The sequence below is a fragment of the Eucyclogobius newberryi genome, unplaced genomic scaffold, assembly GCF_026437365.1.
Source record: "Eucyclogobius newberryi isolate DKJ021-1_F unplaced genomic scaffold, fEucNew1.0.hap1 SCAF_16, whole genome shotgun sequence".
NCBI lineage: Eukaryota > Metazoa > Chordata > Actinopteri > Gobiiformes > Gobiidae > Eucyclogobius > Eucyclogobius newberryi.
This window is the reverse complement of record NW_027315790.1, coordinates 34,511,998-34,539,161: the sequence shown is the minus strand read 5'-3', so window position 1 is coordinate 34,539,161 and position 27,164 is coordinate 34,511,998. Positions and strand designations below refer to the sequence as shown.

General features: G+C 52.8%; 1 protein-coding gene across 1 annotated transcript in view; it reads left to right on the top strand.

Annotated features, from left to right (window-relative positions):
- LOC140361550 (collagen alpha-1(XIV) chain-like) overlaps nucleotides 1-27,164 on the top strand; it is a 130,648-nt gene that overhangs the window by 68,102 nt on the left and 35,382 nt on the right. Inside the window, exons 22-32 of the mRNA XM_072447261.1 lie at nucleotides 11,140-11,256; nucleotides 11,942-12,091; nucleotides 13,068-13,142; nucleotides 14,925-15,064; nucleotides 15,969-16,092; nucleotides 16,866-17,009; nucleotides 17,505-17,669; nucleotides 22,050-22,088; nucleotides 22,468-22,606; nucleotides 24,631-24,773; nucleotides 26,455-26,564. Of these exons, the coding sequence (XP_072303362.1) occupies nucleotides 11,140-11,256; nucleotides 11,942-12,091; nucleotides 13,068-13,142; nucleotides 14,925-15,064; nucleotides 15,969-16,092; nucleotides 16,866-17,009; nucleotides 17,505-17,669; nucleotides 22,050-22,088; nucleotides 22,468-22,606; nucleotides 24,631-24,773; nucleotides 26,455-26,564 (1,346 nt within the window). The remainder of the gene's footprint in view (nucleotides 1-11,139; nucleotides 11,257-11,941; nucleotides 12,092-13,067; nucleotides 13,143-14,924; nucleotides 15,065-15,968; nucleotides 16,093-16,865; nucleotides 17,010-17,504; nucleotides 17,670-22,049; nucleotides 22,089-22,467; nucleotides 22,607-24,630; nucleotides 24,774-26,454; nucleotides 26,565-27,164) is intronic.

Here is a 27,164-nt window from a genome sequence, read left to right as displayed (position 1 = left end):
ACTGGAGCAGGACAGGACTGGAGCAGGACTGGAGCAGGACTGGACCAGGACTGGACCAGGACTGAACCAGGACTGGAGCAGGACTGGACCAGGACTGGAGCAGGACAGGACTGGAGCAGGACTGGAGCAGGACTGGAGCAGGACTGGACCAGGACTGGAGCAGGACTGGAGCAGGACTGAACCAGGACTGGAGCAGGACTGGACCAGGACTGGACCAGGACTGGACCAGATCTAAACCAGGACTGGACCAGGACTGGACCAGGACAGGACCAGGACTGGACCAGGACTGGACCAGATCTAAACCAGGACTGGACCGGGACTGGACCGGGACTGGACCGGGACTGGACCAGGACTGGACTGGACCAGGACTGGAGCAGGACTGGAGCAGGACTGGAGCAGGACTGGAGCAGGACTGGACCAGGACTGGGCCAGGACTGGAGCAGGACTGGACCAGGACTGGAGCAGGACTGGACCAGGACAGGACCAGGACTGGACCAGGACTGGACCAGATCTAAACCAGGACTGGACCAGGACTGGACCAGGACTGGAGCAGGACTGGACCAGGACTGGAGCAGGACTGGACCAGGACAGGACCAGGACTGGACCAGGACTGGACCAGATCTAAACCAGGACTGGACCAGGACTGGACCGGGACTGGACCGGGACTGGACCGGGACTGGACCGGGACTGGACTGGACCAGGACTGGAGCAGGACTGGACCAGAACTGGACCAGGACTGAACCAGGACTGCAGCAGGACTGGAGCAGGACTGGACCAGATATAAACCAGGACTGGACCAGGACTGGACCAGGACAGGACCAGGACTGGACCAGGACTGGACCAGATCTAAACCAGGACTGGACCAGGACTGGACCGGGACTGGACCGGGACTGGACCAGGACTGGACTGGACCAGGACTGGAGCAGGACTGGACCAGGACTGGACCAGGACTGGACCAGATATAAACCAGGACTGGACCAGGACTGGACCAGGACAGGACCAGGACTGGACCAGGACTGGACCAGATCTAAACCAGGACTGGACCGGGACTGGACCGGGACTGGACCGGGACTGGACCAGGACTGGACTGGACCAGGACTGGAGCAGGACTGGACCGGGACTGGACTGGACCAGGACTGGACCAGGACTGGAGCAGGACTGGACCAGGACTGGAGCAGGACTGGAGCAGGACTGGAGCAGGACTGGAGCAGGACTGGACCAGGACTGGAGCAGGACTGGAGCAGGACTGGAGCAGGACTGGACCAGGACAGGACTGGACCAGGACTGGAGCAGGACTGGACCAGGACTGGAGCAGGACTGGAGCAGGACTGGAGCAGGACTGGAGCAGGACTGAACCAGGACTGCAGCAGGACTGGACCAGGACTGGACCAGGACTGGAGCAGGACTGGACCAGGACTGGAGCAGGACTGGAGCAGGACTGGAGCAGGACTGGACCAGGACTGAACCAGGACTGGAGCAGGACTGGAGCAGGACTGGAGCAGGACTGGAGCAGGACTGGACCAGGACTGGACCAGGACTGGAGCAGGACTGGACCAGGACTGGACCGGGACTGGACCAGGACTGGACTGGACCAGGACTGGAGCAGGACTGGACCAGGACTGGAGCAGGACTGGAGCAGGACTGGACCAGGACTGGAGCAGGACTGGAGCAGGACTGGACCAGGACTGGACCAGGACTGGACCAGATCTAAACCAGGACTGGACCAGGACTGGACCAGGACTGGACCAGATCCAAACCAGGACTGGACCGGGACTGGACCGGGACTGGACTGGACCAGGACTGGAGCAGGACTGGACCGGGACTGGACCAGGACTGGAGCAGGACTGGAGCAGGACTGGAGCAGGACTGGAGCAGGACTGAACCAGGACTGAACCAGGACTGGAGCAGGACTGGAGCAGGACTGGAGCAGGACTGGACCAGGACTGGACCAGGACTGGAGCAGGACTGAACCAGGACTGGAGCAGGACTGGACCAGGACTGAACCAGGACTGGAGCAGGACTGGAGCAGGACTGGACCAGGACTGGACCAGGACTGGACCAGGACTGGACCAGATCTAAACCAGGACTGGACCAGGACTGGACCAGGACTGGAGCAGGACTGGACCAGGACTGGAGCAGGACTGGACCAGGACAGGACCAGGACTGGACCAGGACTGGACCAGATCTAAACCAGGACTGGACCAGGACTGGACCGGGACTGGACCGGGACTGGACCGGGACTGGACCGGGACTGGACTGAACCAGGACTGCAGCAGGACTGGAGCAGGACTGGACCAGATATAAACCAGGACTGGACCAGGACTGGACCAGGACAGGACCAGGACTGGACCAGGACTGGACCAGATCTAAACCAGGACTGGACCAGGACTGGACCGGGACTGGACCGGGACTGGACCAGGACTGGACTGGACCAGGACTGGAGCAGGACTGGACCAGGACTGGACCAGGACTGGACCAGATATAAACCAGGACTGGACCAGGACTGGACCAGGACAGGACCAGGACTGGACCAGGACTGGACCAGATCTAAACCAGGACTGGACCGGGACTGGACCGGGACTGGACCGGGACTGGACCAGGACTGGACTGGACCAGGACTGGAGCAGGACTGGACCGGGACTGGACTGGACCAGGACTGGACCAGGACTGGAGCAGGACTGGACCAGGACTGGAGCAGGACTGGAGCAGGACTGGACCAGGACTGGAGCAGGACTGGAGCAGGACTGGAGCAGGACTGGACCAGGACAGGACTGGACCAGGACTGGAGCAGGACTGGACCAGGACTGGAGCAGGACTGGAGCAGGACTGGAGCAGGACTGGAGCAGGACTGAACCAGGACTGCAGCAGGACTGGACCAGGACTGGACCAGGACTGGAGCAGGACTGGACCAGGACTGGAGCAGGACTGGAGCAGGACTGGAGCAGGACTGGACCAGGACTGAACCAGGACTGGAGCAGGACTGGAGCAGGACTGGAGCAGGACTGGAGCAGGACTGGACCAGGACTGGACCAGGACTGGACCAGATCCAAACCAGGACTGGACCGGGACTGGACCGGGACTGGACTGGACCAGGACTGGAGCAGGACTGGACCGGGACTGGACCAGGACTGGAGCAGGACTGGAGCAGGACTGGAGCAGGACTGGAGCAGGACTGGACCAGGACTGGACCAGGACTGGAGCAGGACTGAACCAGGACTGGAGCAGGACTGGACCAGGACTGAACCAGGACTGGAGCAGGACTGGACCAGGACTGAACCAGGACTGGAGCAGGACTGGAGCAGGACTGGAGCAGGACTGGACCAGGACTGGACCAGGACTGGACCAGATCTAAACCAGGACTGGACCGGGACTGGACCGGGACTGGACCAGGACTGGACTGGACCAGGACTGGACCAGGACTGGAGCAGGACTGGACCAGGACTGGAGCAGGACTGGACCAGGACTGGACCAGGACTTGGGCAGGACTGGACCAGGACTGGACCAGGACTGGACCAGGACAGGACCAGGACTGGACCAGGACTGGACCAGGACTGGAGCAGGACTGGACCAGGACTGGACTGGACCAGGACTGGAGCAGGACTGGAGCAGGACTGAACCAGGACTGGAGCAGGACTGGACCAGGACTGGACTGGACCAGGACTGGAGCAGGACTGGAGCAGGACTGGAGCAGGACTGGAGCAGGACTGGACCAGGACTGAACCAGGACTGGAGCAGGACTGGAGCAGGACTGGAGCAGGACTGGAGCAGGACTGAACCAGGACTGGAGCAGGACTGGAGCAGGACTGGAGCGGGACTGGACTGGACCAGGACTGGACCAGGACTGGAGCAGGACTGGACCAGGACTGGAGCAGGACTGGAGCAGGACTGGAGCAGGACTGGAGCAGGACTGGACCAGGACTGGACCAGGACTGGAGCAGGACTGGACCAGGACTGGAGCAGGACTGGAGCAGGACTGGAGCAGGACTGGAGCAGGACTGGAGCAGGACTGAACCAGGACTGCAGCAGGACTGGACCAGGACTGGACCAGGACTGGAGCAGGACTGGACCAGGACTGGAGCAGGACTGGAGCAGGACTGGACCAGGACAGGACCAGATCTAAACCAGGACTGGACCAGGACTGGACCGGGACTGGACCGGGACTGGACCAGGACTGGACTGGACCAGGACTGGAGCAGGACTGGACCAGGACTGGACTGGACCAGGACTGGAGCAGGACTGGACCAGGACTGGAGCAGGACTGGACCAGGACTGGAGCAGGACTGGAGCAGGACTGAACCAGATCTAAACCAGGACTGGACCAGGACTGGACCAGGACTGGACCAGGACTGGACCAGATCCAAACCAGGACTGGACCGGGACTGGACCGGGACTGGACTGGACCAGGACTGGAGCAGGACTGGACCGGGACTGGACCAGGACTGGTGCAGGACTGGAGCAGGACTGGACCAGGACTGGAGCAGGACTGAACCAGGACTGGAGCAGGACTGGACCAGGACTGAACCAGGACTGGAGCAGGACTGGAGCAGGACTGGACCAGGACTGGACCAGGACTGGACCAGATCTAAACCAGGACTGGACCGGGACTGGACCGGGACTGGACCAGGACTGGACTGGAGCAGGACTGGACCAGGACTGGAGCAGGACTGGACCAGGACAGGACTGGACCAGGACTGGAGCAGGACTGGACCAGGACTGGAGCAGGACTGGAGCAGGACTGGAGCAGGACTGGAGCAGGACTGAACCAGGACTGCAGCAGGACTGGACCAGGACTGGACCAGGACTGGAGCAGGACTGGACCAGGACTGGAGCAGGACTGGAGCAGGACTGGAGCAGGACTGGACCAGGACTGAACCAGGACTGGAGCAGGACTGGAGCAGGACTGGAGCAGGACTGGAGCAGGACTGGACCAGGACTGGACCAGGACTGGACCAGATCCAAACCAGGACTGGACCGGGACTGGACCGGGACTGGACTGGACCAGGACTGGAGCAGGACTGGACCGGGACTGGACCAGGACTGGAGCAGGACTGGAGCAGGACTGGAGCAGGACTGGAGCAGGACTGGACCAGGACTGGACCAGGACTGGAGCAGGACTGAACCAGGACTGGAGCAGGACTGGACCAGGACTGAACCAGGACTGGAGCAGGACTGGACCAGGACTGAACCAGGACTGGAGCAGGACTGGAGCAGGACTGGAGCAGGACTGGACCAGGACTGGACCAGGACTGGACCAGATCTAAACCAGGACTGGACCGGGACTGGACCGGGACTGGACCAGGACTGGACTGGACCAGGACTGGACCAGGACTTCAGCAGGACTGGACCAGGACTGGACCAGGACTTGGGCAGGACTGGACCAGGACTGGACCAGGACTGGACCAGGACAGGACCAGGACTGGACCAGGACTGGACCAGGACTGGAGCAGGACTGGACCAGGACTGGACTGGACCAGGACTGGAGCAGGACTGGAGCAGGACTGAACCAGGACTGGAGCAGGACTGGACCAGGACTGGACTGGACCAGGACTGGAGCAGGACTGGAGCAGGACTGGAGCAGGACTGGAGCAGGACTGGACCAGGACTGAACCAGGACTGGAGCAGGACTGGAGCAGGACTGGAGCAGGACTGGAGCAGGACTGAACCAGGACTGGAGCAGGACTGGAGCAGGACTGGAGCGGGACTGGACTGGACCAGGACTGGACCAGGACTGGAGCAGGACTGGACCAGGACTGGAGCAGGACTGGAGCAGGACTGGAGCAGGACTGGAGCAGGACTGGACCAGGACTGGACCAGGACTGGAGCAGGACTGGACCAGGACTGGAGCAGGACTGGAGCAGGACTGGAGCAGGACTGGAGCAGGACTGGAGCAGGACTGAACCAGGACTGCAGCAGGACTGGACCAGGACTGGACCAGGACTGGAGCAGGACTGGACCAGGACTGGAGCAGGACTGGAGCAGGACTGGACCAGGACAGGACCAGATCTAAACCAGGACTGGACCAGGACTGGACCGGGACTGGACCGGGACTGGACCAGGACTGGACTGGACCAGGACTGGAGCAGGACTGGACCAGGACTGGACTGGACCAGGACTGGAGCAGGACTGGACCAGGACTGGAGCAGGACTGGACCAGGACTGGAGCAGGACTGGAGCAGGACTGAACCAGATCTAAACCAGGACTGGACCAGGACTGGACCAGGACTGGACCAGGACTGGACCAGATCCAAACCAGGACTGGACCGGGACTGGACCGGGACTGGACTGGACCAGGACTGGAGCAGGACTGGACCGGGACTGGACCAGGACTGGTGCAGGACTGGAGCAGGACTGGACCAGGACTGGAGCAGGACTGAACCAGGACTGGAGCAGGACTGGACCAGGACTGAACCAGGACTGGAGCAGGACTGGAGCAGGACTGGACCAGGACTGGACCAGGACTGGACCAGATCTAAACCAGGACTGGACCGGGACTGGACCGGGACTGGACCAGGACTGGACTGGAGCAGGACTGGACCAGGACTGGAGCAGGACTGGAGCAGGACTGGACCAGGACTGAACCAGGACTGCAGCAGGACTGGACCAGGACAGGACCAGGACTGGACCAGGACTGGACCAGATCTAAACCAGGACTGGACCAGGACTGGAGCAGGACTGGAGCAGGACTGGACCAGGACTGGAGCAGGACTGGACCAGGACTGAACCAGGACTGGAGCAGGACTGGAGCAGGACTGGACCAGATCTAAACCAGGACTGGACCAGGACTGGACCGGGACTGGACCGGGACTGGACCGGGACTGGACCGGGACTGGACCGGGACTGGACTGGACCAGGACTGGAGCAGGACTGGACCAGAACTGGACCAGGACTGAACCAGGACTGAACCAGGACTGCAGCAGGACTGGAGCAGGACTGGAGCAGGACTGGAGCAGGACTGGAGCAGGACTGGACCAGGACTGGAGCAGGACTGGAGCAGGACTGGACCAGGACTGGACCAGGACTGGAGCAGGACTGAACCAGGACTGAAGCAGGACTGGAGCAGGACTGGAGCAGGACTGAACCAGGACTGGAGCAGGACTGGAGCAGGACTGGAGCAGATATAAACCAGGACTGGACCAGGACTGGACCAGGACAGGACCAGGACTGGACCAGGACTGGACCAGATCTAAACCAGGACTGGACCGGGACTGGACCGGGACTGGACCGGGACTGGACCAGGACTGGACTGGACCAGGACTGGAGCAGGACTGGACCGGGACTGGACCAGGACTGGACCAGGACTGGACCAGATATAAACCAGGACTGGACCAGGACTGGACCAGGACAGGACCAGGACTGGACCAGGACTGGACCAGATCTAAACCAGGACTGGACCGGGACTGGACCGGGACTGGACCGGGACTGGACCAGGACTGGACTGGACCAGGACTGGAGCAGGACTGGAGCAGGACTGGAGCAGGACTGGACCAGGACTGGAGCAGGACTGGAGCAGGACTGGAGCAGGACTGGAGCAGGACTGGACCAGGACTGGACCAGGACAGGACTGGACCAGGACTGGAGCAGGACTGGACCAGGACTGGAGCAGGACTGGAGCAGGACTGGACCAGGACTGGAGCAGGACTGGACCAGGACTGGAGCAGGACTGGAGCAGGACTGGAGCAGGACTGGACCAGGACTGGGCCAGGACTGGAGCAGGACTGGACCAGGACTGGACCAGGACAGGACCAGATCTAAACCAGGACTGGACCAGGACTGGACCGGGACTGGACCGGGACTGGACCAGGACTGGACTGGACCAGGACTGGAGCAGGACTGGACCAGGACTGGACTGGACCAGGACTGGAGCAGGACTGGACCAGGACTGGACCAGGACTGGACCAGGACTGGACCAGGACTGGAGCAGGACTGGAGCAGGACTGAACCAGGACTGGACCAGGACTGGACCAGGACTGGACCAGGACTGGACCAGGACTGGACCAGATCTAAACCAGGACTGGACCAGGACTGGACCAGGACTGGACCAGATCCAAACCAGGACTGGACCGGGACTGGACTGGACCAGGACTGGAGCAGGACTGGACCGGGACTGGACCAGATCTAAACCAGGACTGGACCAGGACTGGACCAGGACAGGACCAGGATTGGACCAGGACTGGACCAGGACTGGAGCAGGACTGGAGCAGGACTGGAGCAGGACTGGAGCAGGACTGGACCGGGACTGGAGCAGGACTGGACCAGGACTGGAGCAGGACTGGACCAGGACTGAACCAGGACTGGAGCAGGACTGGACCAGGACTGGACCAGGACTGGACCAGGACTGGACCAGGACTGGAGCAGGACTGGACCAGGACTGGACCAGGACTGGACCAGGACTGGAGCAGGACTGGAGCAGGACTGGAGCAGGACTGGACCAGGACTGGAGCAGGACTGGACCGGGACTGGAGCAGGACTGGAGCAGGACTGGAGCAGGACTGGACCAGGACTGAACCAGGACTGGAGCAGGACTGGACCAGGACTGAACCAGGACTGGAGCAGGACTGGAGCAGGACTGGAGCAGGACTGGAGCAGGACTGGACCAGGACTGGACCAGGACTGGACCAGGACTGGACCAGGACTGGAGCAGGACTGGACCAGGACTGAACCAGGACTGGAGCAGGACTGGACCAGGACTGGAGCAGGACTTGTTATTTGCCGTACACTTGTAAAACGCGTGTTGCAGATGTTTTTTCTGTGAGAGACGTTCAGACTTTGAAACTGAGACGACGCTCGAAGCGACAGATAATTAGAAGATGAACTCAGGAGACGCTGGAAAACGGGACTTTCCGTTCACCGTTTTGTGTCCAAATAAAAACAAATGAACATTTGTGAACCTTAGAAATGTTCCGTATTTCAGAATCTCACGGTGATGTTGCAGCTGAGATGTTTAATTCCTGTTTGTGAGATGTTTACTTCCTGTTTGTGAGATGTCTGCTTCCTGTTTGTGCGATGTTTACTTCCTGTTTGTGAGATGTTTACTTCCTGTTTGTGAGATGTTTACTTCCTGTTTGTGAGATGTTTACTTCCTGTTTGTGAGATGTCTGCTTCCTGTTTGTGCGATGTTTACTTCCTGTTTGTGAGATGTTTACTTCCTGTTTGTGAGATGTTTACTTCCTGTTTGTGAGATGTTTACTTCCTGTTTGTGAGATGTTTACTTCCTGTTTGTGAGATGTTTACTTCCTGTTTGTGAGACGTCTGCTTTTTGTTTGTGAGATCAAATCAAATCAATTTATTTTTGTAAGGCCCAAAATCACAACAACAGTTGCCTCTGAGGGCCACAGGGAGAAATGAATCAACAATGTCTGTGGGGACGAGGGACGATGTCCCAGGTCCTCTGTCCTTAGCTCCTCCTTCTGCAGGAAAAACTACAAAAAAAACCTCTTTGGGACAAAAGCGTATGTCCCTGAGTTAGTTCCAGTGAAGGAGGATGTGACTCTCACAGACGTGAGGGAGACTGGAGCTGGAGCCACTCTTCAGGCAGATGAGGGACCGTCCACACAGGGCAGGGACACTTCACCAGGAGAGGGACATCTGGGTCCACAGGTCCTCAGGAGTGAGAGAAAGAAAAAGAAGGCGGTGAACAGTTTGCAAGTGGAATTAAAAATTAAATATTGTTTGATAGAATAAGTCAGAAGAAGAGGACAGTGCTCAAGCTGTCATACTTCCCCCAGCACAGTTACTCCTAGGGCAGCGTAGCTAAAGCTGTGGGTTTATGTTTCTGTTTAACTAGTCTGACCATAAGTGATTTCGAAGAGGAACGTTTTAAGCCTGGACTTAAATGAAGAGACTGTGTCAGCAGATTTAACATGGGCCGGGAGCTGATTCCATAACACAGGAGCTCTACCTCCTACAGTACTTTTAGAGACTCTTGGGACCACCAGAAGGCTCTACCTCCTACAGTACTTTTAGAGACTCTTGGCACCACCAGAAGGCTCTACCTCCTACAGTACTTTTAGAGACTCTTGGCACCACCAGAAGGCCAGCATTCTGAGAGTGAAGAGCTCTGTTTGGATGATATGGTTCTATAGCATCTTTGAGGTAGGATGGGGCCATGTCATTTATGGCTTTGTAGGTCAAGAGTAGAATTTTAAATGTGATTCTAAACTGGACAGGAGCCAGTGAAGAGACTTCAGCACCGGCGTAATGTGCTCTCTTCTTTTTGTTCCTGTTAGTAATCTTGCTGCTGCATTTTGAACCAGTTGAAAGCTTTTTATGGAGCTTTTAGGACCTGCTGTGAGCAGGAGTTACAGTAGTCTAATCTAGTCGTTACAAATGCATGGATAAGTTTTTCAGCTTCACTTTTAGGCAGGATTCTTCTGATTTTGGCTCTTGTTGCGCAAATGGAAATAGGCTGTTTTACAAGCTTGATTTATATGAGCTTTAAATGAGAGCTCCTGGTCAAATAAGACTCCAAGGTTTCTTACAGTAGAACTAGAGGCTACACTGACATTGTCCAGTGTGACTATCTGCTCAGATAGAGCGTCTCGTAGATGCTTAGGACCAGCACAATGACCTCGGTTTGTTCAGGGTTAAGAAGCAGGTAGTTTAGTGTCATCCAGGTTTTTATCTCCTTCACACAAGTACTAAGTCTGTCTACTTGATCGCTCTGATCAGGTTTCATTGATAAATACAGCTGAGTGTCGTCTGCATAGCAGTGGAAGTTAATGTCATGCTTTCTGATAATGTTGCCTAATGGTAGCATATAAAGAGTAAACAGAATTGGACCGAGTACCGAACCCTGTGGCACACCATAAATTACTTTAGAGCCGGTGAGGAGCTCTGGTTTACATTAACAAATTGGAACCTATCAGATAAATAGGATTTAAACCAGCTGAGGGCTGTTCCTCCAACACCTACATCACATTCTAACCTCTGCAGCAGAGATGTCTGCTTCCTGTTTGTGAGATGTCTGCTTCCTGTTTGTGAGATGTCTGCTTCCTGTTTGTGAGATGTCTGCTTCCTGTTTGTGAGATGTTTGCTTCCTGTTTGTGAGATGTCTGCTTCCTGTTTGTGAGATGTCTGCTTCCTGTTTGTGAGATGTTTACTTCCTGTTTGTGAGAGTTTTGCTTCCTGTTTGTGTTGCAGTTTATCTGGGCGTGAACAACCTGAGAGTTTACCAGGCCAAGGTCAACAGTCTGTGTGTGCAATGGCAGCCACAGCGCCACAGCGCCACCTACAGGGTCAACATAGAGGCCCTGGCCAGTAAGTACTCATACTGTAGTACTAATACTGTAGTACTCATACTGTAGTACTAATACTGTAGTACTCATACTGTAGTACTAATACTGTAGTACTAATACTGTAGTACTAATACTGTAGTACTAATACTGATTTATGGAGTTCAAAACAGCAGAATATCCTCAGAGTCACTGATGGAGAAAAGGTCCGTTCTGGAGTGTTTCTGAGGCTCGGAGGGGAGAGAACTTCATCAAACTGTGAAGCGAAACGTGCTCCAGCCGAGTTTGAGACGAAGAACAGAGCGAGAACAGGGTCAGAAGAGAGAGGGAGGACATTCAGCAGAATATCTGTCCTTTAAAAGAGAGTTTAGGACCAAAAACCCGAGCCGAGCCCTCGACCCGACCTGGACCGCACTCATAGAACCAGAGTTACATTAAGTAAACTCAGATGTTGTGGGCGTGGTCAGAATAAGTGCGTCTGATTGGACTTCATGTGTTCGTGTCCCACTGCTGGTCTCCGCCCTCAGCAGCTTCGTTACGTGGAAATGTGGGCCAGGTGGAAATGTGGGCCAAGTGGAAATGTGGGCCAGGTGGAAATGTGGGCCAAGTGGAAATGTGGGCCAGGTGGAAATGTGTGCAACGACTCTGAACCGTTGTGTTTCTTGTGTTTGTTTGTTTGTTTGTTTGTTTGTGTTTGTGTTTGTGTTCAGACGGGCAGAAGCAGGAGGTGAAGCTGGGCGGAGGCACCGCTCGTCACTGCTTCACAAACCTCAAACCAAACTCTCAGTACAAAGTGAGTGTTTACGCTCAGCTGCAGGACGGGACGGAGGGGCCGGCGGTGACGGTCAGCGACAAGACACGTGAGCGATCAGATTTATGAATATAATCATCATATCAACCCTCACAAGACACGTGAGAGATCAGATTTATGAATATAATCATCATATCAACACTCAGACACTAAGACACAAGGGGTGATTTTAATCGTCATATCAACGCTCAGATAGACCATCCCAGCCAATAGTAGGAACTTAACAGCGCTCAGAACCTTCTCTAGGTCAGTAAAACTTAACTCTAACTTGGTTTCTTTGCTTGTTCTTTGGCCGACCCTAATAAGCAAACAAACAAACAAACAAACAAACAAACAAGCAAACAAATAAATAAATAGACACAAAACAAGACAAAAGAGACTTTATATTTATATATTCAAGACAACGATGACAAAACAAGTCAAGAAAGAGTTTGGTTTTAAATAATCAGAATGAGAACACGACAACATGAATCCAGAAGAGGAAAGTTATTATGAAGTATGTTTTTTGGGTATCAGTGTGACCGGATCGTTCCTGTGTTGTGGATTAATTGAGTGGCCACGAGACACGGTTTTATCCGTTTATTCTGGTAAACAGAAACACAAAAATAAAGTCCAAACGTGCTACGAGGCAACTCCAGCCCAAACTAAAATGGATATAACACAATTAAATCAACACACTACATAGAAAACATGAAGGACGACCCGAGGGATGACTGACCTCTTCCCCGCACGGAGAGAACAGAAGGGAAGAGGAAGTCACGTCCATCACATTTATCGGGGGAATATAAGGGAACACACGAAGAAGAAGAAGAAGAAGAAGGGGGCTGGAGGACATCGACAGCACAATAAAACAAACACCAGGCATGTTGAACATAATATGAAACAAAAATAATAAAGATTTTGTGTGATTATACATGAACTGGTTACATTTGTACTTTACTTAATACTTCTGCTTCTTCTTCTTCTTCTTCTTCTTCTTCTTCTTTGAGTTTGTCAGTATTAAAATAAGACTTTTTTCTTTATAGTTCCAGTTCCAACTCCAGCTCCGACCAAACCACCAACAACAACTCCATTACCCACAATCCCCGCTGCCAAAGAGGGTACGCCCCCTTTACACGCCCCCTTTACACGCCCCCTTTACACAGCATTTTGGGAGAGATATTGAATATTGTGACAGTATTGTGATTATATATGATTACAATTGTGATGTATATTTTACATTTTGACAATAGGATTTTAAAAGTTAACATTTGAAAATCTTTAAAATAATCATTTATATTTCTAATAAATATAATATATATATATATATATATATATATATATATATATATATATATATATATATATATATATAAATATATATATATATATATATATAATATAATCTTTTATATTGTGCAGATGGAAATTATGGCACATTGTGATTTGTACTTGCAGTAGTAATACTTGTACTTACAGTAGTAGTACTTGTACTTGCAGTAGTAGTACTTGGTAGTACTTGTACTTGCAGTAGTAGTACTTGTACTTACAGTAGTAGTACTTGTACTTGCAGTAGTAGTACTTGTACTTACAGTAGTAGTACTTGTACTTACAGTAGTAGTACTTGTACTTGCAGTAGTAGTACTTGTACTTACAGTAGTAGTACTTGTACTTGCAGTAGTAGTACTTGTACTTACAGTAGTAGTACTTGTACTTGCAGTAGTAGTACTTGCAGTAGTAGTACTTGTACTTACAGTAGTAGTACTTGTACTTGCAGTAGTAGTACTTGCAGTAGTAGTACTTGTACTTACAGTAGTAGTACTTGAACTTACAGTAGTAGTACTTGTACTTACAGTAGTAGTACTTGTACTTGCAGTAGTAGTACTTGTACTTACAGTAGTAGTACTTGTACTTACAGTAGTAGTACTTGTACTTGCAGTAGTAGTACTTGTACTTGCAGTAGTAGTACTTGTACTTACAGTAGTAGTACTTGTACTTGCAGTAGTAGTACTTGTACTTACAGTAGTAGTACTTGTACTTACAGTAGTAGTACTTGTACTTGCAGTAGTAGTACTTGTACTTACAGTAGTAGTACTTGTACTTGCAGTAGTAGTACTTGCAGTAGTAGTACTTGTACTTACAGTAGTAGTACTTGTACTTGCAGTAGTAGTACTTGCAGTAGTAGTACTTGTACTTACAGTAGTAGTACTTGTACTTGCAGTAGTAGTACTTGCAGTAGTAGTACTTGTACTTACAGTAGTAGTACTTGAACTTACAGTAGTAGTACTTGTACTTACAGTAGTAGTACTTGTACTTGCAGTAGTAGTACTTGTACTTACAGTAGTAGTACTTGTACTTATAGTAGTAGTACTTGTACTTACAGTAGTAGTACTTGTACTTGCAGTAGTAGTACTTGTACTTGCAGTAGTAGTACTTGTACTTGCAGTAGTAGTACTTGTACTTACAGTAGTAGTACTTGTACTTGCAGTACTTGTACTTGCAGTAGTGGTACTTGTACTTGCAGTAGTAGTACTTGTACTTGTAGTAGTAGTACTTGTACTTGCAGTAGTAGTACTTGTACTTGCAGTAGTAGTACTTGTACTTGCATTAGTAGTACTTGTACTTACAGTAGTAGTACTTGTACTTGCAGTACTTGTACTTGCAGTAGTGGTACTTGTACTTGCAGTAGTAGTACTTGTACTTGTAGTAGTAGTACTTGTACTTGCAGTAGTAGTACTTGTATTTGCAGTAGTAGTACTTGTACTTGCAGTAGTAGTACTTGTACTTGCAGTAGTAGTACTTGTACTTGTAGTAGTAGTACTTGTATTTGCAGTAGTAGTACTTGTACTTGCAGTAGTAGTACTTGTACTTGCAGTAGTAGTACTTGTACTTGTACTCCTCAGTGTGTAAAGCGGCTAAAGCAGACCTGGTTTTCCTGGTGGACGGATCCTGGAGCATCGGAGACGAGAGCTTCCTGAAGATCATCCGTTTCCTCTACAGCACGACCGGAGCTCTGGACCAGATCGGACCGGACGGGACCCAGGTTAGAGCTGGTTTAGACCTGGTTTAGTCCTGGTTTAGACCTGGTTTAGTCCTGGTTCAGTCCTGGTTTAGTCCTGGTTTAGACCTGGTTCAGTCCTGCTTTAGACCTGGTTTAGTCCTGGTTTAGTCCTGGTTTAGTCCTGGTTTAGACCTGGTTTAGTCCTGGTTTAGTCCTGGTTTAGACCTGGTTTAGACCTGGTTCAGTCCTGCTTTAGACCTGGTTTAGTCCTGGTTTAGTCCTGGTTTAGTCCTGGTTTAGTCCTGGTTTAGACCTGGTTTAGTCCTGGTTTAGACCTGGTTTAGTCCTGCTTTAGACCTGGTTTAGACCAGGTTTAGTCCTGGTTTAGAGCTGGTTCAGTCCTGCTTTAGACCTGGTTTAGTCCTGGTTTAGTCCTGGTTTAGTCCTGGTTTACTCCTGGTTTAGTCCTGGTTTGGACCTGGTTCAGAGCTGGTTTAGACCTGGTTTAGTCCTGGTTTAGACCTGGTTTAGTCCTGGTTCAGTCCTGGTTTAGTCCTGGTTTAGACCTGGTTTAGTCCTGGTTTAGTCCTGGTTTAGACCTGGTTTAGACCTGGTTCAGTCCTGCTTTAGACCTGGTTTAGTCCTGGTTTAGTCCTGGTTTAGTCCTGGTTTAGTCCTGGTTTAGACCTGGTTTAGTCCTGGTTTAGACCTGGTTTAGTCCTGCTTTAGACCTGGTTTAGACCAGGTTTAGTCATGGTTTAGAGCTGGTTCAGTCCTGCTTTAGACCTGGTTTAGTCCTGGTTTAGTCCTGGTTTAGTCCTGGTTTGGACCTGGTTCAGACCTGGTTTGGTCCTGGTTTAGAGCTGGTTTAGAGCTGGTTTAGAGCTGGTTTAGACCTGGTTTAGACCTGGTTTAGACCTGGTTTAGACCTTCTGGTGTTCCTCAGGTGGCCATCGCTCAGTTCAGTGACGACGCTCGGACAGAGTTCAAACTAAACTCTTACAGCGACAAAGAAAAGCTGCTCGACGCCGTCAACCGCATCTCGTACAAAGGCGGAAACACCAAGACGGGTCAGAGCCTTTCATGGACTAAACTCATCTGCATTATTATAGTGTGTGAGGGGCGTGGCTACAGCTAGTGTGTGTGAGGGGCGTGGCTACAGCTAGTGTGTGTGAGGGGCGTGGTTACAGCTAGTGTGTGTGAGGGGCGTGGCTACAGCGAGCGTGTGTGAGGGGCGTGGCTACAGCGAGCGTGTGTGAGGGGCGTGGCTACAGCTAGTGTGTGTGAGGGGCGTGGCTACAGCGAGCGTGTGTGAGGGGCGTGGCTACAGCTAGTGTGTGTGAGGGGCGTGGTTACAGCTAGTGTGTGTGAGGGGCGTGGCTACAGCGAGCGTGTGTGAGGGGCGTGGCTACAGCGAGCGTGTGTGAGGGGCGTGGCTACAGCGACCGTGTGTGAGGGGCGTGGCTACAGCTAGTGTGTGTGAGGGGCGTGGTTACAGCTAGTGTGTGTGAGGGGCGTGGCTACAGCGAGCGTGTGTGAGGGGCGTGGCTACAGCGAGCGTGTGTGAGGGGCGTGGCTACAGCTAGTGTGTGTGAGGGGCGTGGCTACAGCGAGCGTGTGTGAGGGGCGTGGCTACAGCGAGCGTGTGTGAGGGGCGTGGCTACAGCGAGCGTGTGTGAGGGGCGTGGCTAAAGCGAGCGAGTGTGAGGGGCGTGGCTACAGCGAGCGTGTGTGAGGGGCGTGGCTAAAGCGAGCGTGTGTGAGGTGCGTGGCTAAAGCGAGCGAGTGTGAGGGGCGTGGCTTCTCTGCACACGTCTTTGTGGTTGACCTCTTGACCTCTCAGGACGGGCGATCCAGCACGTGCGGGAGCAGATCTTCACCTCAGAAGGAGGCGTGAGGAGAGGCGTCCCGAAGGTGCTGGTGGTTCTGACGGACGGACGGTCCCAGGACGACGTCAACAAGGTCTCCAAAGAGCTGCAGATGGAAGGTACGGGGCTAAACCAGGTCTAAACCAGGTCTAAACCAGGACTAAACCAGGTCTAAACCAGGTCTAAACCAGGTCTAAACCAGGTCTAAACCAGGTCTAAACCAGGACTAAACCAGGACTAAACCAGGTCTAAACCAGGTCTAAACCAGGACTAAACAAGGACTAAACCAGGTCTAAACCAGGACTAAACCAGGTCTAAACCAGGTCTAAACCAGGACTAAACCAGGACTAAACCAGGTCAAAACCAGGTCTAAACAAGGACTAAACCAGGTCTAAACCAGGACTAAACCAGGACTAAACAAGGACTAAACCAGGTCTAAACCAGGACTAAACCAGGACTAAACCAGGTCTAAACCAGGACTAAACCAGGACTAAACAAGGACTAAACCAGGTCTAAACCAGGACTAAACCAGGTCTAAACCAGGTCTAAACCCCTAGGGCCCCCGTGTGGAGAAGGTGCTCCTCGCCCTCCACAGCTGAATCGCTGTTTTTCAGGCTACATCGTGTTCGCCATCGGATTCGCCGACGCAGATTACGGCGAGTTGGTGAGCATCGCCAGCAAACCCAGCGAGAGACACGTGTTCTTCGTGGACGATCTCGACGCGTTCAAGAAAATCGAGGAGAAACTGGTGACGTTCGTGTGTGAAGCTGCTACGGCCAGTGAGTGTCCTCAGGAACGTGTGATCAACGTGTGAGGAACGTGTGAGGAACGTGTGAGGAACGTGTGAGGAACGTGTGAGGAACGTGTGATCAACGTGTGAGGAACGTGTGAGGAACGTGTGAGGAACATGTGATCAACGTGTGAGGAACGTGTGAGGAACATGTGAGGAACGTGTGAGGAACGTGTGAGGAACGTGTGAGGAACGTGTGGGGAACGTGTGAGGAACGTGTGAGGAACGTGTGAGGAACGTGTGGGGAACGTGTGAGGAACGTGTGAGGAACGTGTGAGGAACGTGTGAGGAACGTGTGAGGAACGTGTGAGGAACGTGTGATCAACGTGTGAAGAACGTGTGAGGAACGTGTGAGGAACGTGTGAGGAACGTGTGTGGAACATGTGAGGAACGTGTGTGGAACGTGTGTGGAACATGTGAGGAACGTGTGAGGAACGTGTGAGGAACGTGTGAGGAACGTGTGAGGAACGTGTGAGGAACGTGTGATCAACGTGTGAGGAACGTGTGATCAACGTGTGGTGAACGTGTGAGGAACGTGTGTGGAACGTGTGTGGAACATGTGAGGAACGTGTGAGGAACGTGTGAGGAACGTGTGAGGAACGTGTGAGGAACGTGTGAGGAACGTGTGATCAACGTGTGAGGAACGTGTGAGGAACGTGTGAGGAACGTGTGATCAACGTGTGAGGAACGTGTGAGGAACGTGTGAGGAACGTGTGATCAACGTGTGAGGAACGTGTGAGGAACGTGTGAGGAACATGTGATCAACGTGTGAGGAACGTGTGAGGAACGTGTGATCAACGTGTGAGGAACGTGTGAGGAACGTGTGAGGAACGTGTGAGGAACGTGTGAGGAACGTGTGAGGAACGTGTGAGGAACGTGTGAGGAACGTGTGGGGAACGTGTGAGGAACGTGTGAGGAACGTGTGAGGAACGTGTGGGGAACGTGTGAGGAACGTGTGAGGAACGTGTGAGGAACGTGTGAGGAACGTGTGAGGAACGTGTGAGGAACGTGTGAGGAACGTGTGATCAACGTGTGAGGAACGTGTGAGGAACGTGTGAGGAACGTGTGAGGAACGTGTGTGGAACATGTGATCAACGTGTGAGGAACGTGTGAGGAACGTGTGTGGAACGTGTGAGGAACGTGTGATCAACGTGTGATCAACGTGTGAGGAACGTGTGAGGAACGTGTGAGGAACGTGTGAGGAACGTGTGTGGAACGTGTGAGGAACGTGTGATCAACGTGTGAGGAACGTGTGAGGAACGTGTGAGGAACGTGTGTGGAACGTGTGAGGAACGTGTGATCAACGTGTGAGGAACGTGTGAGGAACGTGTGAGGAAAGTGTGAGGAACGTGTGAGGAACGTGTGAGGAACGTGTGATCAACGTGTGAGGAACGTGTGAGGAACGTGTGAGGAACGTGTGAGGAACGTGTGAGGAACGTGTGAGGAACGTGTGATCAACGTGTGAAGAACGTGTGAGGAACGTGTGAGGAACGTGTGAGGAACGTGTGTGGAACATGTGAGGAACGTGTGTGGAACGTGTGTGGAACATGTGAGGAACGTGTGAGGAACGTGTGAGGAACGTGTGAGGAACGTGTGAGGAACGTGTGATGAACGTGTGATCAACGTGTGATCAACGTGTGGTGAACGTGTGAGGAACGTGTGTGGAACGTGTGTGGAACATGTGAGGAACGTGTGAGGAACGTGTGAGGAACGTGTGAGGAACGTGTGAGGAACGTGTGAGGAACGTGTGAGGAACGTGTGATCAACGTGTGAGGAACGTGTGAGGAACGTGTGAGGAACGTGTGATCAACGTGTGAGGAACGTGTGAGGAACGTGTGAGGAACGTGTGAGGAACGTGTGATCAACGTGTGAGGAACGTGTGAGGAACGTGTGAGGAACATGTGATCAACGTGTGAGGAACGTGTGAGGAACGTGTGATCAACGTGTGAGGAACGTGTGAGGAACATGTGAGGAACGTGTGAGGAACGTGTGAGGAACGTGTGAGGAACGTGTGGGGAACGTGTGAGGAACGTGTGAGGAACGTGTGAGGAACGTGTGGGGAACGTGTGAGGAACGTGTGAGGAACGTGTGAGGAACGTGTGAGGAACGTGTGAGGAACGTGTGATCAACGTGTGATCAACGTGTGAGGAACGTGTGAGGAACGTGTGAGGAACGTGTGAGGAACGTGTGAGGAACGTGTGTGGAACATGTGATCAACGTGTGAGGAACGTGTGAGGAACGTGTGTGGAACGTGTGAGGAACGTGTGATCAACGTGTGATCAACGTGTGAGGAACGTGTGAGGAACGTGTGAGGAACGTGTGAGGAACGTGTGTGGAACGTGTGAGGAACGTGTGATCAACGTGTGAGGAACGTGTGAGGAACGTGTGAGGAACGTGTGAGGAACGTGTGAGGAACGTGTGAGGAACGTGTGTGGAACATGTGATCAACGTGTGAGGAACGTGTGATCACCGTGTGAGGAACGTGTGAGGAACGTGTGAGGAACGTGTGAGGAACGTGTGTGGAACGTGTGATCAACTTTTGAGGAACGTGTGAGGAACGTGTGGGGAACGTGTGAGGAACGTGTGAGGAACGTGTGAGGAACGTGTGAGGAACGTGTGAGGAACGTGTGAGGAACGTGTGGGGAACGTGTGAGGAACGTGTGAGGAACGTGTGAGGAACGTGTGAGGAACGTGTGTGGAACGTGTGAGGAACGTGTGAGGAACGTGTGAGGAATGTGTGAGGAACGTGTGAGGAACGTGTGGGGAACGTGTGGGGAACGTGTGAGGAACGTGTGAGGAACGTGTGAGGAACGTGTGAGGAACGTGTGGGGAACGTGTGAGGAACGTGTGGGGAACGTGTGAGGAACGTGTGAGCAACGTGTGGGGAACGTGTGATCAACGTGTGAGGAACGTGTGAGGAACGTGTGGGGAACGTGTGAGGAACGTGTGGGGAACGTCTGAGGAACGTGTGGGGAACGTGTGAGGAACGTGTGAGGAACGTGTGAGGAACGTGTGATCAACGTGTGAGGAACGTGTGAGGAACGTGTGAGGAACGTGTGAGGAACGTGTGATCAACGTGTGAGGAACGTGTGAGGAACGTGTGAGGAACGTGTGAGGAACGTGTGAGGAACGTGTGATCAACGTGTGAGGAACGTGTGAGGAACGTGTGAGGAACGTGTGAGGAACGTGTGAGGAACGTGTGAGGAACGTGTGGGGAACGTGTGAGGAACGTGTGAGGAACGTGTGAGGAACGTGTGGGGAACGTGTGAGGAACGTGTGAGGAACGTGTGAGGAACGTGTGAGGAACGTGTGAGGAACGTGTGAGGAACGTGTGTGGAACATGTGATCAACGTGTGATCAATGTGTGAGGAACGTGTGAGGAACGTGTGTGGAACGTGTGAGGAACGTGTGATCAACGTGTGAGGAACGTGTGAGGAACGTGTGATCAACGTGTGAGGAACGTGTGAGGAACGTGTGAGGAACGTGTGAGGAACGTGTGAGGAACGTGTGTGGAACGTGTGAGGAACGTGTGATCAACGTGTGAGGAACGTGTGAGGAACGTGTGAGGAACGTGTGTGGAACGTGTGAGGAACGTGTGATCAACGTGTGAGGAACGTGTGAGGAACGTGTGATCAACGTGTGAGGAACGTGTGGGGAACGTGTGATCAACGTGTGAGGAAAGTGTGAGGAACGTGTGAGGAACGTGTGAGGAACGTGTGATCAACGTGTGAGGAACGTGTGAGGAACGTGTGAGGAACATGTGAGGAACGTGTGAGGAACGTGTGAGGAACGTGTGAGGAACGTGTGAGGAACGTGTGTGGAACGTGTGAGGAACGTGTGATCAACGTGTGAGGAACGTGTGAGGAACGTGTGAGGAACGTGTGTGGAACGTGTGAGGAACGTGTGATCAACGTGTGAGGAACGTGTGAGGAACGTGTGATCAACGTGTGAGGAACGTGTGGGGAACGTGTGATCAACGTGTGAGGAAAGTGTGAGGAACGTGTGAGGAACGTGTGAGGAACGTGTGATCAACGTGTGAGGAACGTGTGAGGAACGTGTGAGGAACGTGTGAGGAACGTGTGTGGAACATGTGATCAACGTGTGAGGAACGTGTGAGGAACGTGTGGGGAACGTGTGAGGAACGTGTGAGGAACGTGTGAGGAACGTGTGGGGAACGTGTGAGGAACGTGTGAGGAACGTGTGAGGAACGTGTGAGGAACGTGTGAGGAACGTGTGGGGAACGTGTGGGGAACGTGTGAGGAACGTGTGATCAACGTGTGAGGAACGTGTGTGGAACATGTGAGGAACATGTGAGGAAGGTGTGGGGAACATGCTGAGCATCTCTGACTCACATGTGTTCTGATTCCAGCTTGTCCTTCTGTTCCAATGAGTGGCAGCACCACCCCAGGTAAGTGACTCCACCCCCAAACACCATATAATTAACTCCGCCCCCTGTCACCATATAATTAACTCCGCCCCTGTCACCATATAATTAACTCCGCCCCCTGTCACCATATAATTAGCTCCGCCCCCTGTCACCATATAATTAACTCCGCCCCCTGTCACCATATAATTAACTCTGCCCCCTGTCACCATATAATTAACTCCGCCCCCACACATTTTCATCATGTTTTGTGTTGGTGAAAATGGCCAGAATTGCACATATTTTGGATGTATAAATATAGGAACATTGATATTAATTACAAAATCATTTACAGAAGAGATTTGCGTACTAGAACTAGAACTAGAACTGGAACTAGAAGTGACCTTGAGTGTTTCTCTCGGAGGGTTCCGGATGATGGAGCTGTTCGGTCTGGTGGAGGACAGATACAGCGCTCTGTCCGGAGTCTCTCTCGTCCCTGGAACTTTCAACACTTTCCCCTGTTTCCGACTTCACAGCAACGCACTGCTCGCCCAGCCCACCAAGTAACACACACACACACACACACACATGTAACACACACACACACACACACATGTAACACACACACACACACACACACACACACATGTAACACACACACACACACACACACACACACACATGTAACACACACACACACACACACATGTAACACACACACACACACACACATGTAACACACACACACACACACACACACACACACACACATGTAACGTACACATGTAACATACACACACACACTCACATGTAACACACACACGTAACACACACACACATGTAACACACACACATGTAACACACACACACACACACACACATGTAACACACACACACACACACACACATGTAACACACACACACACACACACACACACATGTAACACACACACACACACACACACACACATGTAACACACACACACACACACACATGTAACACACACACACACACACACACACACACATGTAACACACACACACACACACACACATGTAACACACACACACACACACACACATGTAACACACACACACACACACACACACATGTAACACACACACACACACACACACACACACATGTAACACACACACACACACACACACACACATGTAACACACACACACACACACACACACATGTAACGTACACATGTAACATACACACACATGTAACACACACACATGTAACACACACACACACACACATGTAACACACACACACACACACACACATGTAACACACACACACACACACACACACACACACACACATGTAACACACACACACACACACACATGTAACACACACACATGTAACACACACACACACACATGTAACACACACACACACACACACATGTAACACACACACACACACACACACACATGTAACACACACACACACACACACACATGTAACACACACACACACACACACACACATGTAACACACACACACACATGTAACACACACACATGTAACACACACACACACACACACACACATGTAACACACACACACACACACACACACATGTAACACACACACACATGTAACACACACACACACACACACATGTAACACACACACACATGTAACACACACATGTAACACACACACACACACACACACACACATGTAACACACACACACACATGAAACACACACACACACACACACACAAACACACGCACACACACACACATGTAACACACACACACACACACACATGTAACACACACACACACACACATGTAACACACACACACATGTAACACACACACACACATGTAACACACACACACACACACACACACACATGTAACACACACACACACATGAAACACACACACACACACACACACAAACACACGCACACATGTAACACACACACACACACATACACACACACACATGTAACACACACACACACACACATGTAACACACACACACACACACATGTAACACACACACACATGTAACACACACACACACACACATGTAACACACACACACACACATACACACACACACATGTAACACACACACACACACATGTAACACACACACACATGTAACACACACACACACACACAAACACACGCACACACACACATGTAACACACACACACACACACACACACACACACACACACATGTAACACACACACACACACATGAAACACACACACACAAACACACGCACACACACACATGTAACACACACACACACACACACACACATGTAACACACACACACACACACATGAAACACACACACACTTCTGAGGTCAAATGTACTTTTTGGGGCATTATTGCTCGTCATAAGTAAACCTGACATTATATTTATATTTAATTATATTTAACTGTTCACAAAACACTCACGACAAAAGTCAAGATCTTCTGCTGTTTTTAATAAATCATCACAGACCAGATCCATTTACTGAATGTGAGGGACTCAAACCAGGCACCTTCTGGCCGCGGGGCGCTCTGCTCTGACCATGCTCTGTGCTCGGTAGGTTCCTGCACCCTGAAGGCCTGCCCTCGGACTACACCATCTCGCTGCTCTTCAGGCTCCTCCCAGACACGCCCCCGGAGCCTTTCGCCCTGTGGGAAATCCTGGACAAGAGCAACGAGCCGGTGGTGGGCGTCATCCTGGACAGTGAGTGACACACGAGGGCGCCGCCCCCCTCCCCGAAAACATCCTGACACACGGCCACACGAGGGCGCCGCCCCCTCCCCCAAAACATCCTGACACACGGCCACACGAGGGCGCCGCCCCCTCCCCCAAAACATCCTGACACACGGCCACACGAGGGCGCCGCCCCCTCCCCCAAAACATCCTGACACACGGCCACACGAGGGCGCCGCCCCCCTCCTGAGAACATCCTGACACACGGCCACACGAGGGCGCCGCCCCCCTCCGCGAGAACATCCTGACACACGGCCACACGAGGGCGCCGCCCCCCTCCGCGAGAACATCCTGACACACGGCCACACGAGGGCGCCGCCCCCCTCCGCGAGAACATCCTGACACACGGCCACACGAGGGCGCCGCCCCCCTCCGCGAGAACATCCTGACACACGGCCACACGAGGGCGCCGCCCCCCTCCGCGAGGACATCCTGACACACGGCCACACGAGGGCGCCGCCCCCCTCCGCGAGAACATCCTGACACACGGCCACACGAGGGCGCCGCCCCCCTCCACGAGGACATCCTGACACACGGCCACACGAGGGCGCCGCCCCCCTCCACGAGGACATCCTGACACACGGCCACACGAGGGCGCCGCCCCCCTCCGCGAGAACATCCTGACACACGGCCACACGAGGGCGCCGCCCCCCTCCGCGAGAACATCCTGACACACGGCCACACGAGGGCGCCGCCCCCCTCCGCGAGAACATCCTGACACACGGCCACACGAGGGCGCCGCCCCCCTCCGCGAGAACATCCTGACACACGGCCACACGAGGGCGCCGCCCCCCTCCGCGAGGACATCCTGACACACGGCCACACGAGGGCGCCGCCCCCCTCCGCGAGAACATCCTGACACACGGCCACACGAGGGCGCCGCCCCCCTCCGCGAGGACATCCTGACACACGGCCACACGAGGGCGCCGCCCCCCTCCTGAGAACATCCTGACACACGGCCACACGAGGGCGCCGCCCCCCTCCGCGAGAACATCCTGACACACGGCCACACGAGGGCGCCGCCCCCCTCCGCGAGAACATCCTGACACACGGCCACACGAGGGCGCCGCCCCCCTCCACGAGGACATCCTGACACACGGCCACACGAGGGCGCCGCCCCCCTCCACGAGGACATCCTGACACACGGCCACACGAGGGCGCCGCCCCCCTCCGCGAGAACATCCTGACACACGGCCACACGAGGGCGCCGCCCCCCTCCGCGAGAACATCCTGACACACGGCCACACGAGGGCGCCGCCCCCCTCCGCGAGAACATCCTGACACACGGCCACACGAGGGCGCCGCCCCCCTCCGCGAGAACATCCTGACACACGGCCACACGAGGGCGCCGCCCCCCTCCTGAGAACATCCTGACACACGGCCACACGAGGGCGCCGCCCCCCTCCTGAGAACATCCTGACACACGGCCACACGAGGGCGCCACGTTTATTTACAGACAGAGCAGACAAAAGTACTTTCAAAACACTGAAATACTCGACTGTACAACTAACAAGCTCAATACAAAGTGAAAAGAATCTAACTTGATTTAAAACTCACGAAAAGCTCAAACTGGTTCAGCATCAGGGGATAAGAGCCGGTTCTTTCATGACTGGATTTACATTTATTTCACGTTTTCTGTTCATTTTCGCAGATGGAGGAAAAACGCTCACGTTTTTTAACAATGATTATAAAGGAGACTTTCAGACCGTGACCTTTGAGGGGCCAGAAATCAACAAACTCTTCTACGGGAGCTTCCATAAGGTACTGACATGACTCTGATAATACATGTTAATAATGCCTGATATTACATGTTAATAAAGGGCCTGATAATACATGTTAATAAAGGGCCTGATAATACATGTTAATAAAGGGCCTGATATTACATGTTAATAAAGGGCCTGATATTACATGTTAATAAAGGGCCTGATATTACATGTTAATAAAGGGCCTGATATTACATGTTAATAATGGGCATGATATTACATGTTAATAAAGGGCCTGATAATACATGTTAATAAAGGGCCTGATAATACATGTTAATAAAGGGCCTGATATTACATGTTAATAAAGGGCCTGATAATACATGTTAATAAAGGGCCTGATATTACATGTTAATAATGGGCATGATATTACATGTTAATAAAGGGCCTGATATTACATGTTAATAAGGCCTGATAATACATGTTAATAATGGGCCTGATATTACATGTTAATAAAGGGCCTGATATTACATGTTAATAAAGGGCCTGATATTACATGTTAATAAAGGGCCTGATATTACATGTTAATAAAGGGCCTGATAATACATGTTAATAAAGGGCCTGATATTACATGTTAATAAAGGGCCTGATAATACATGTT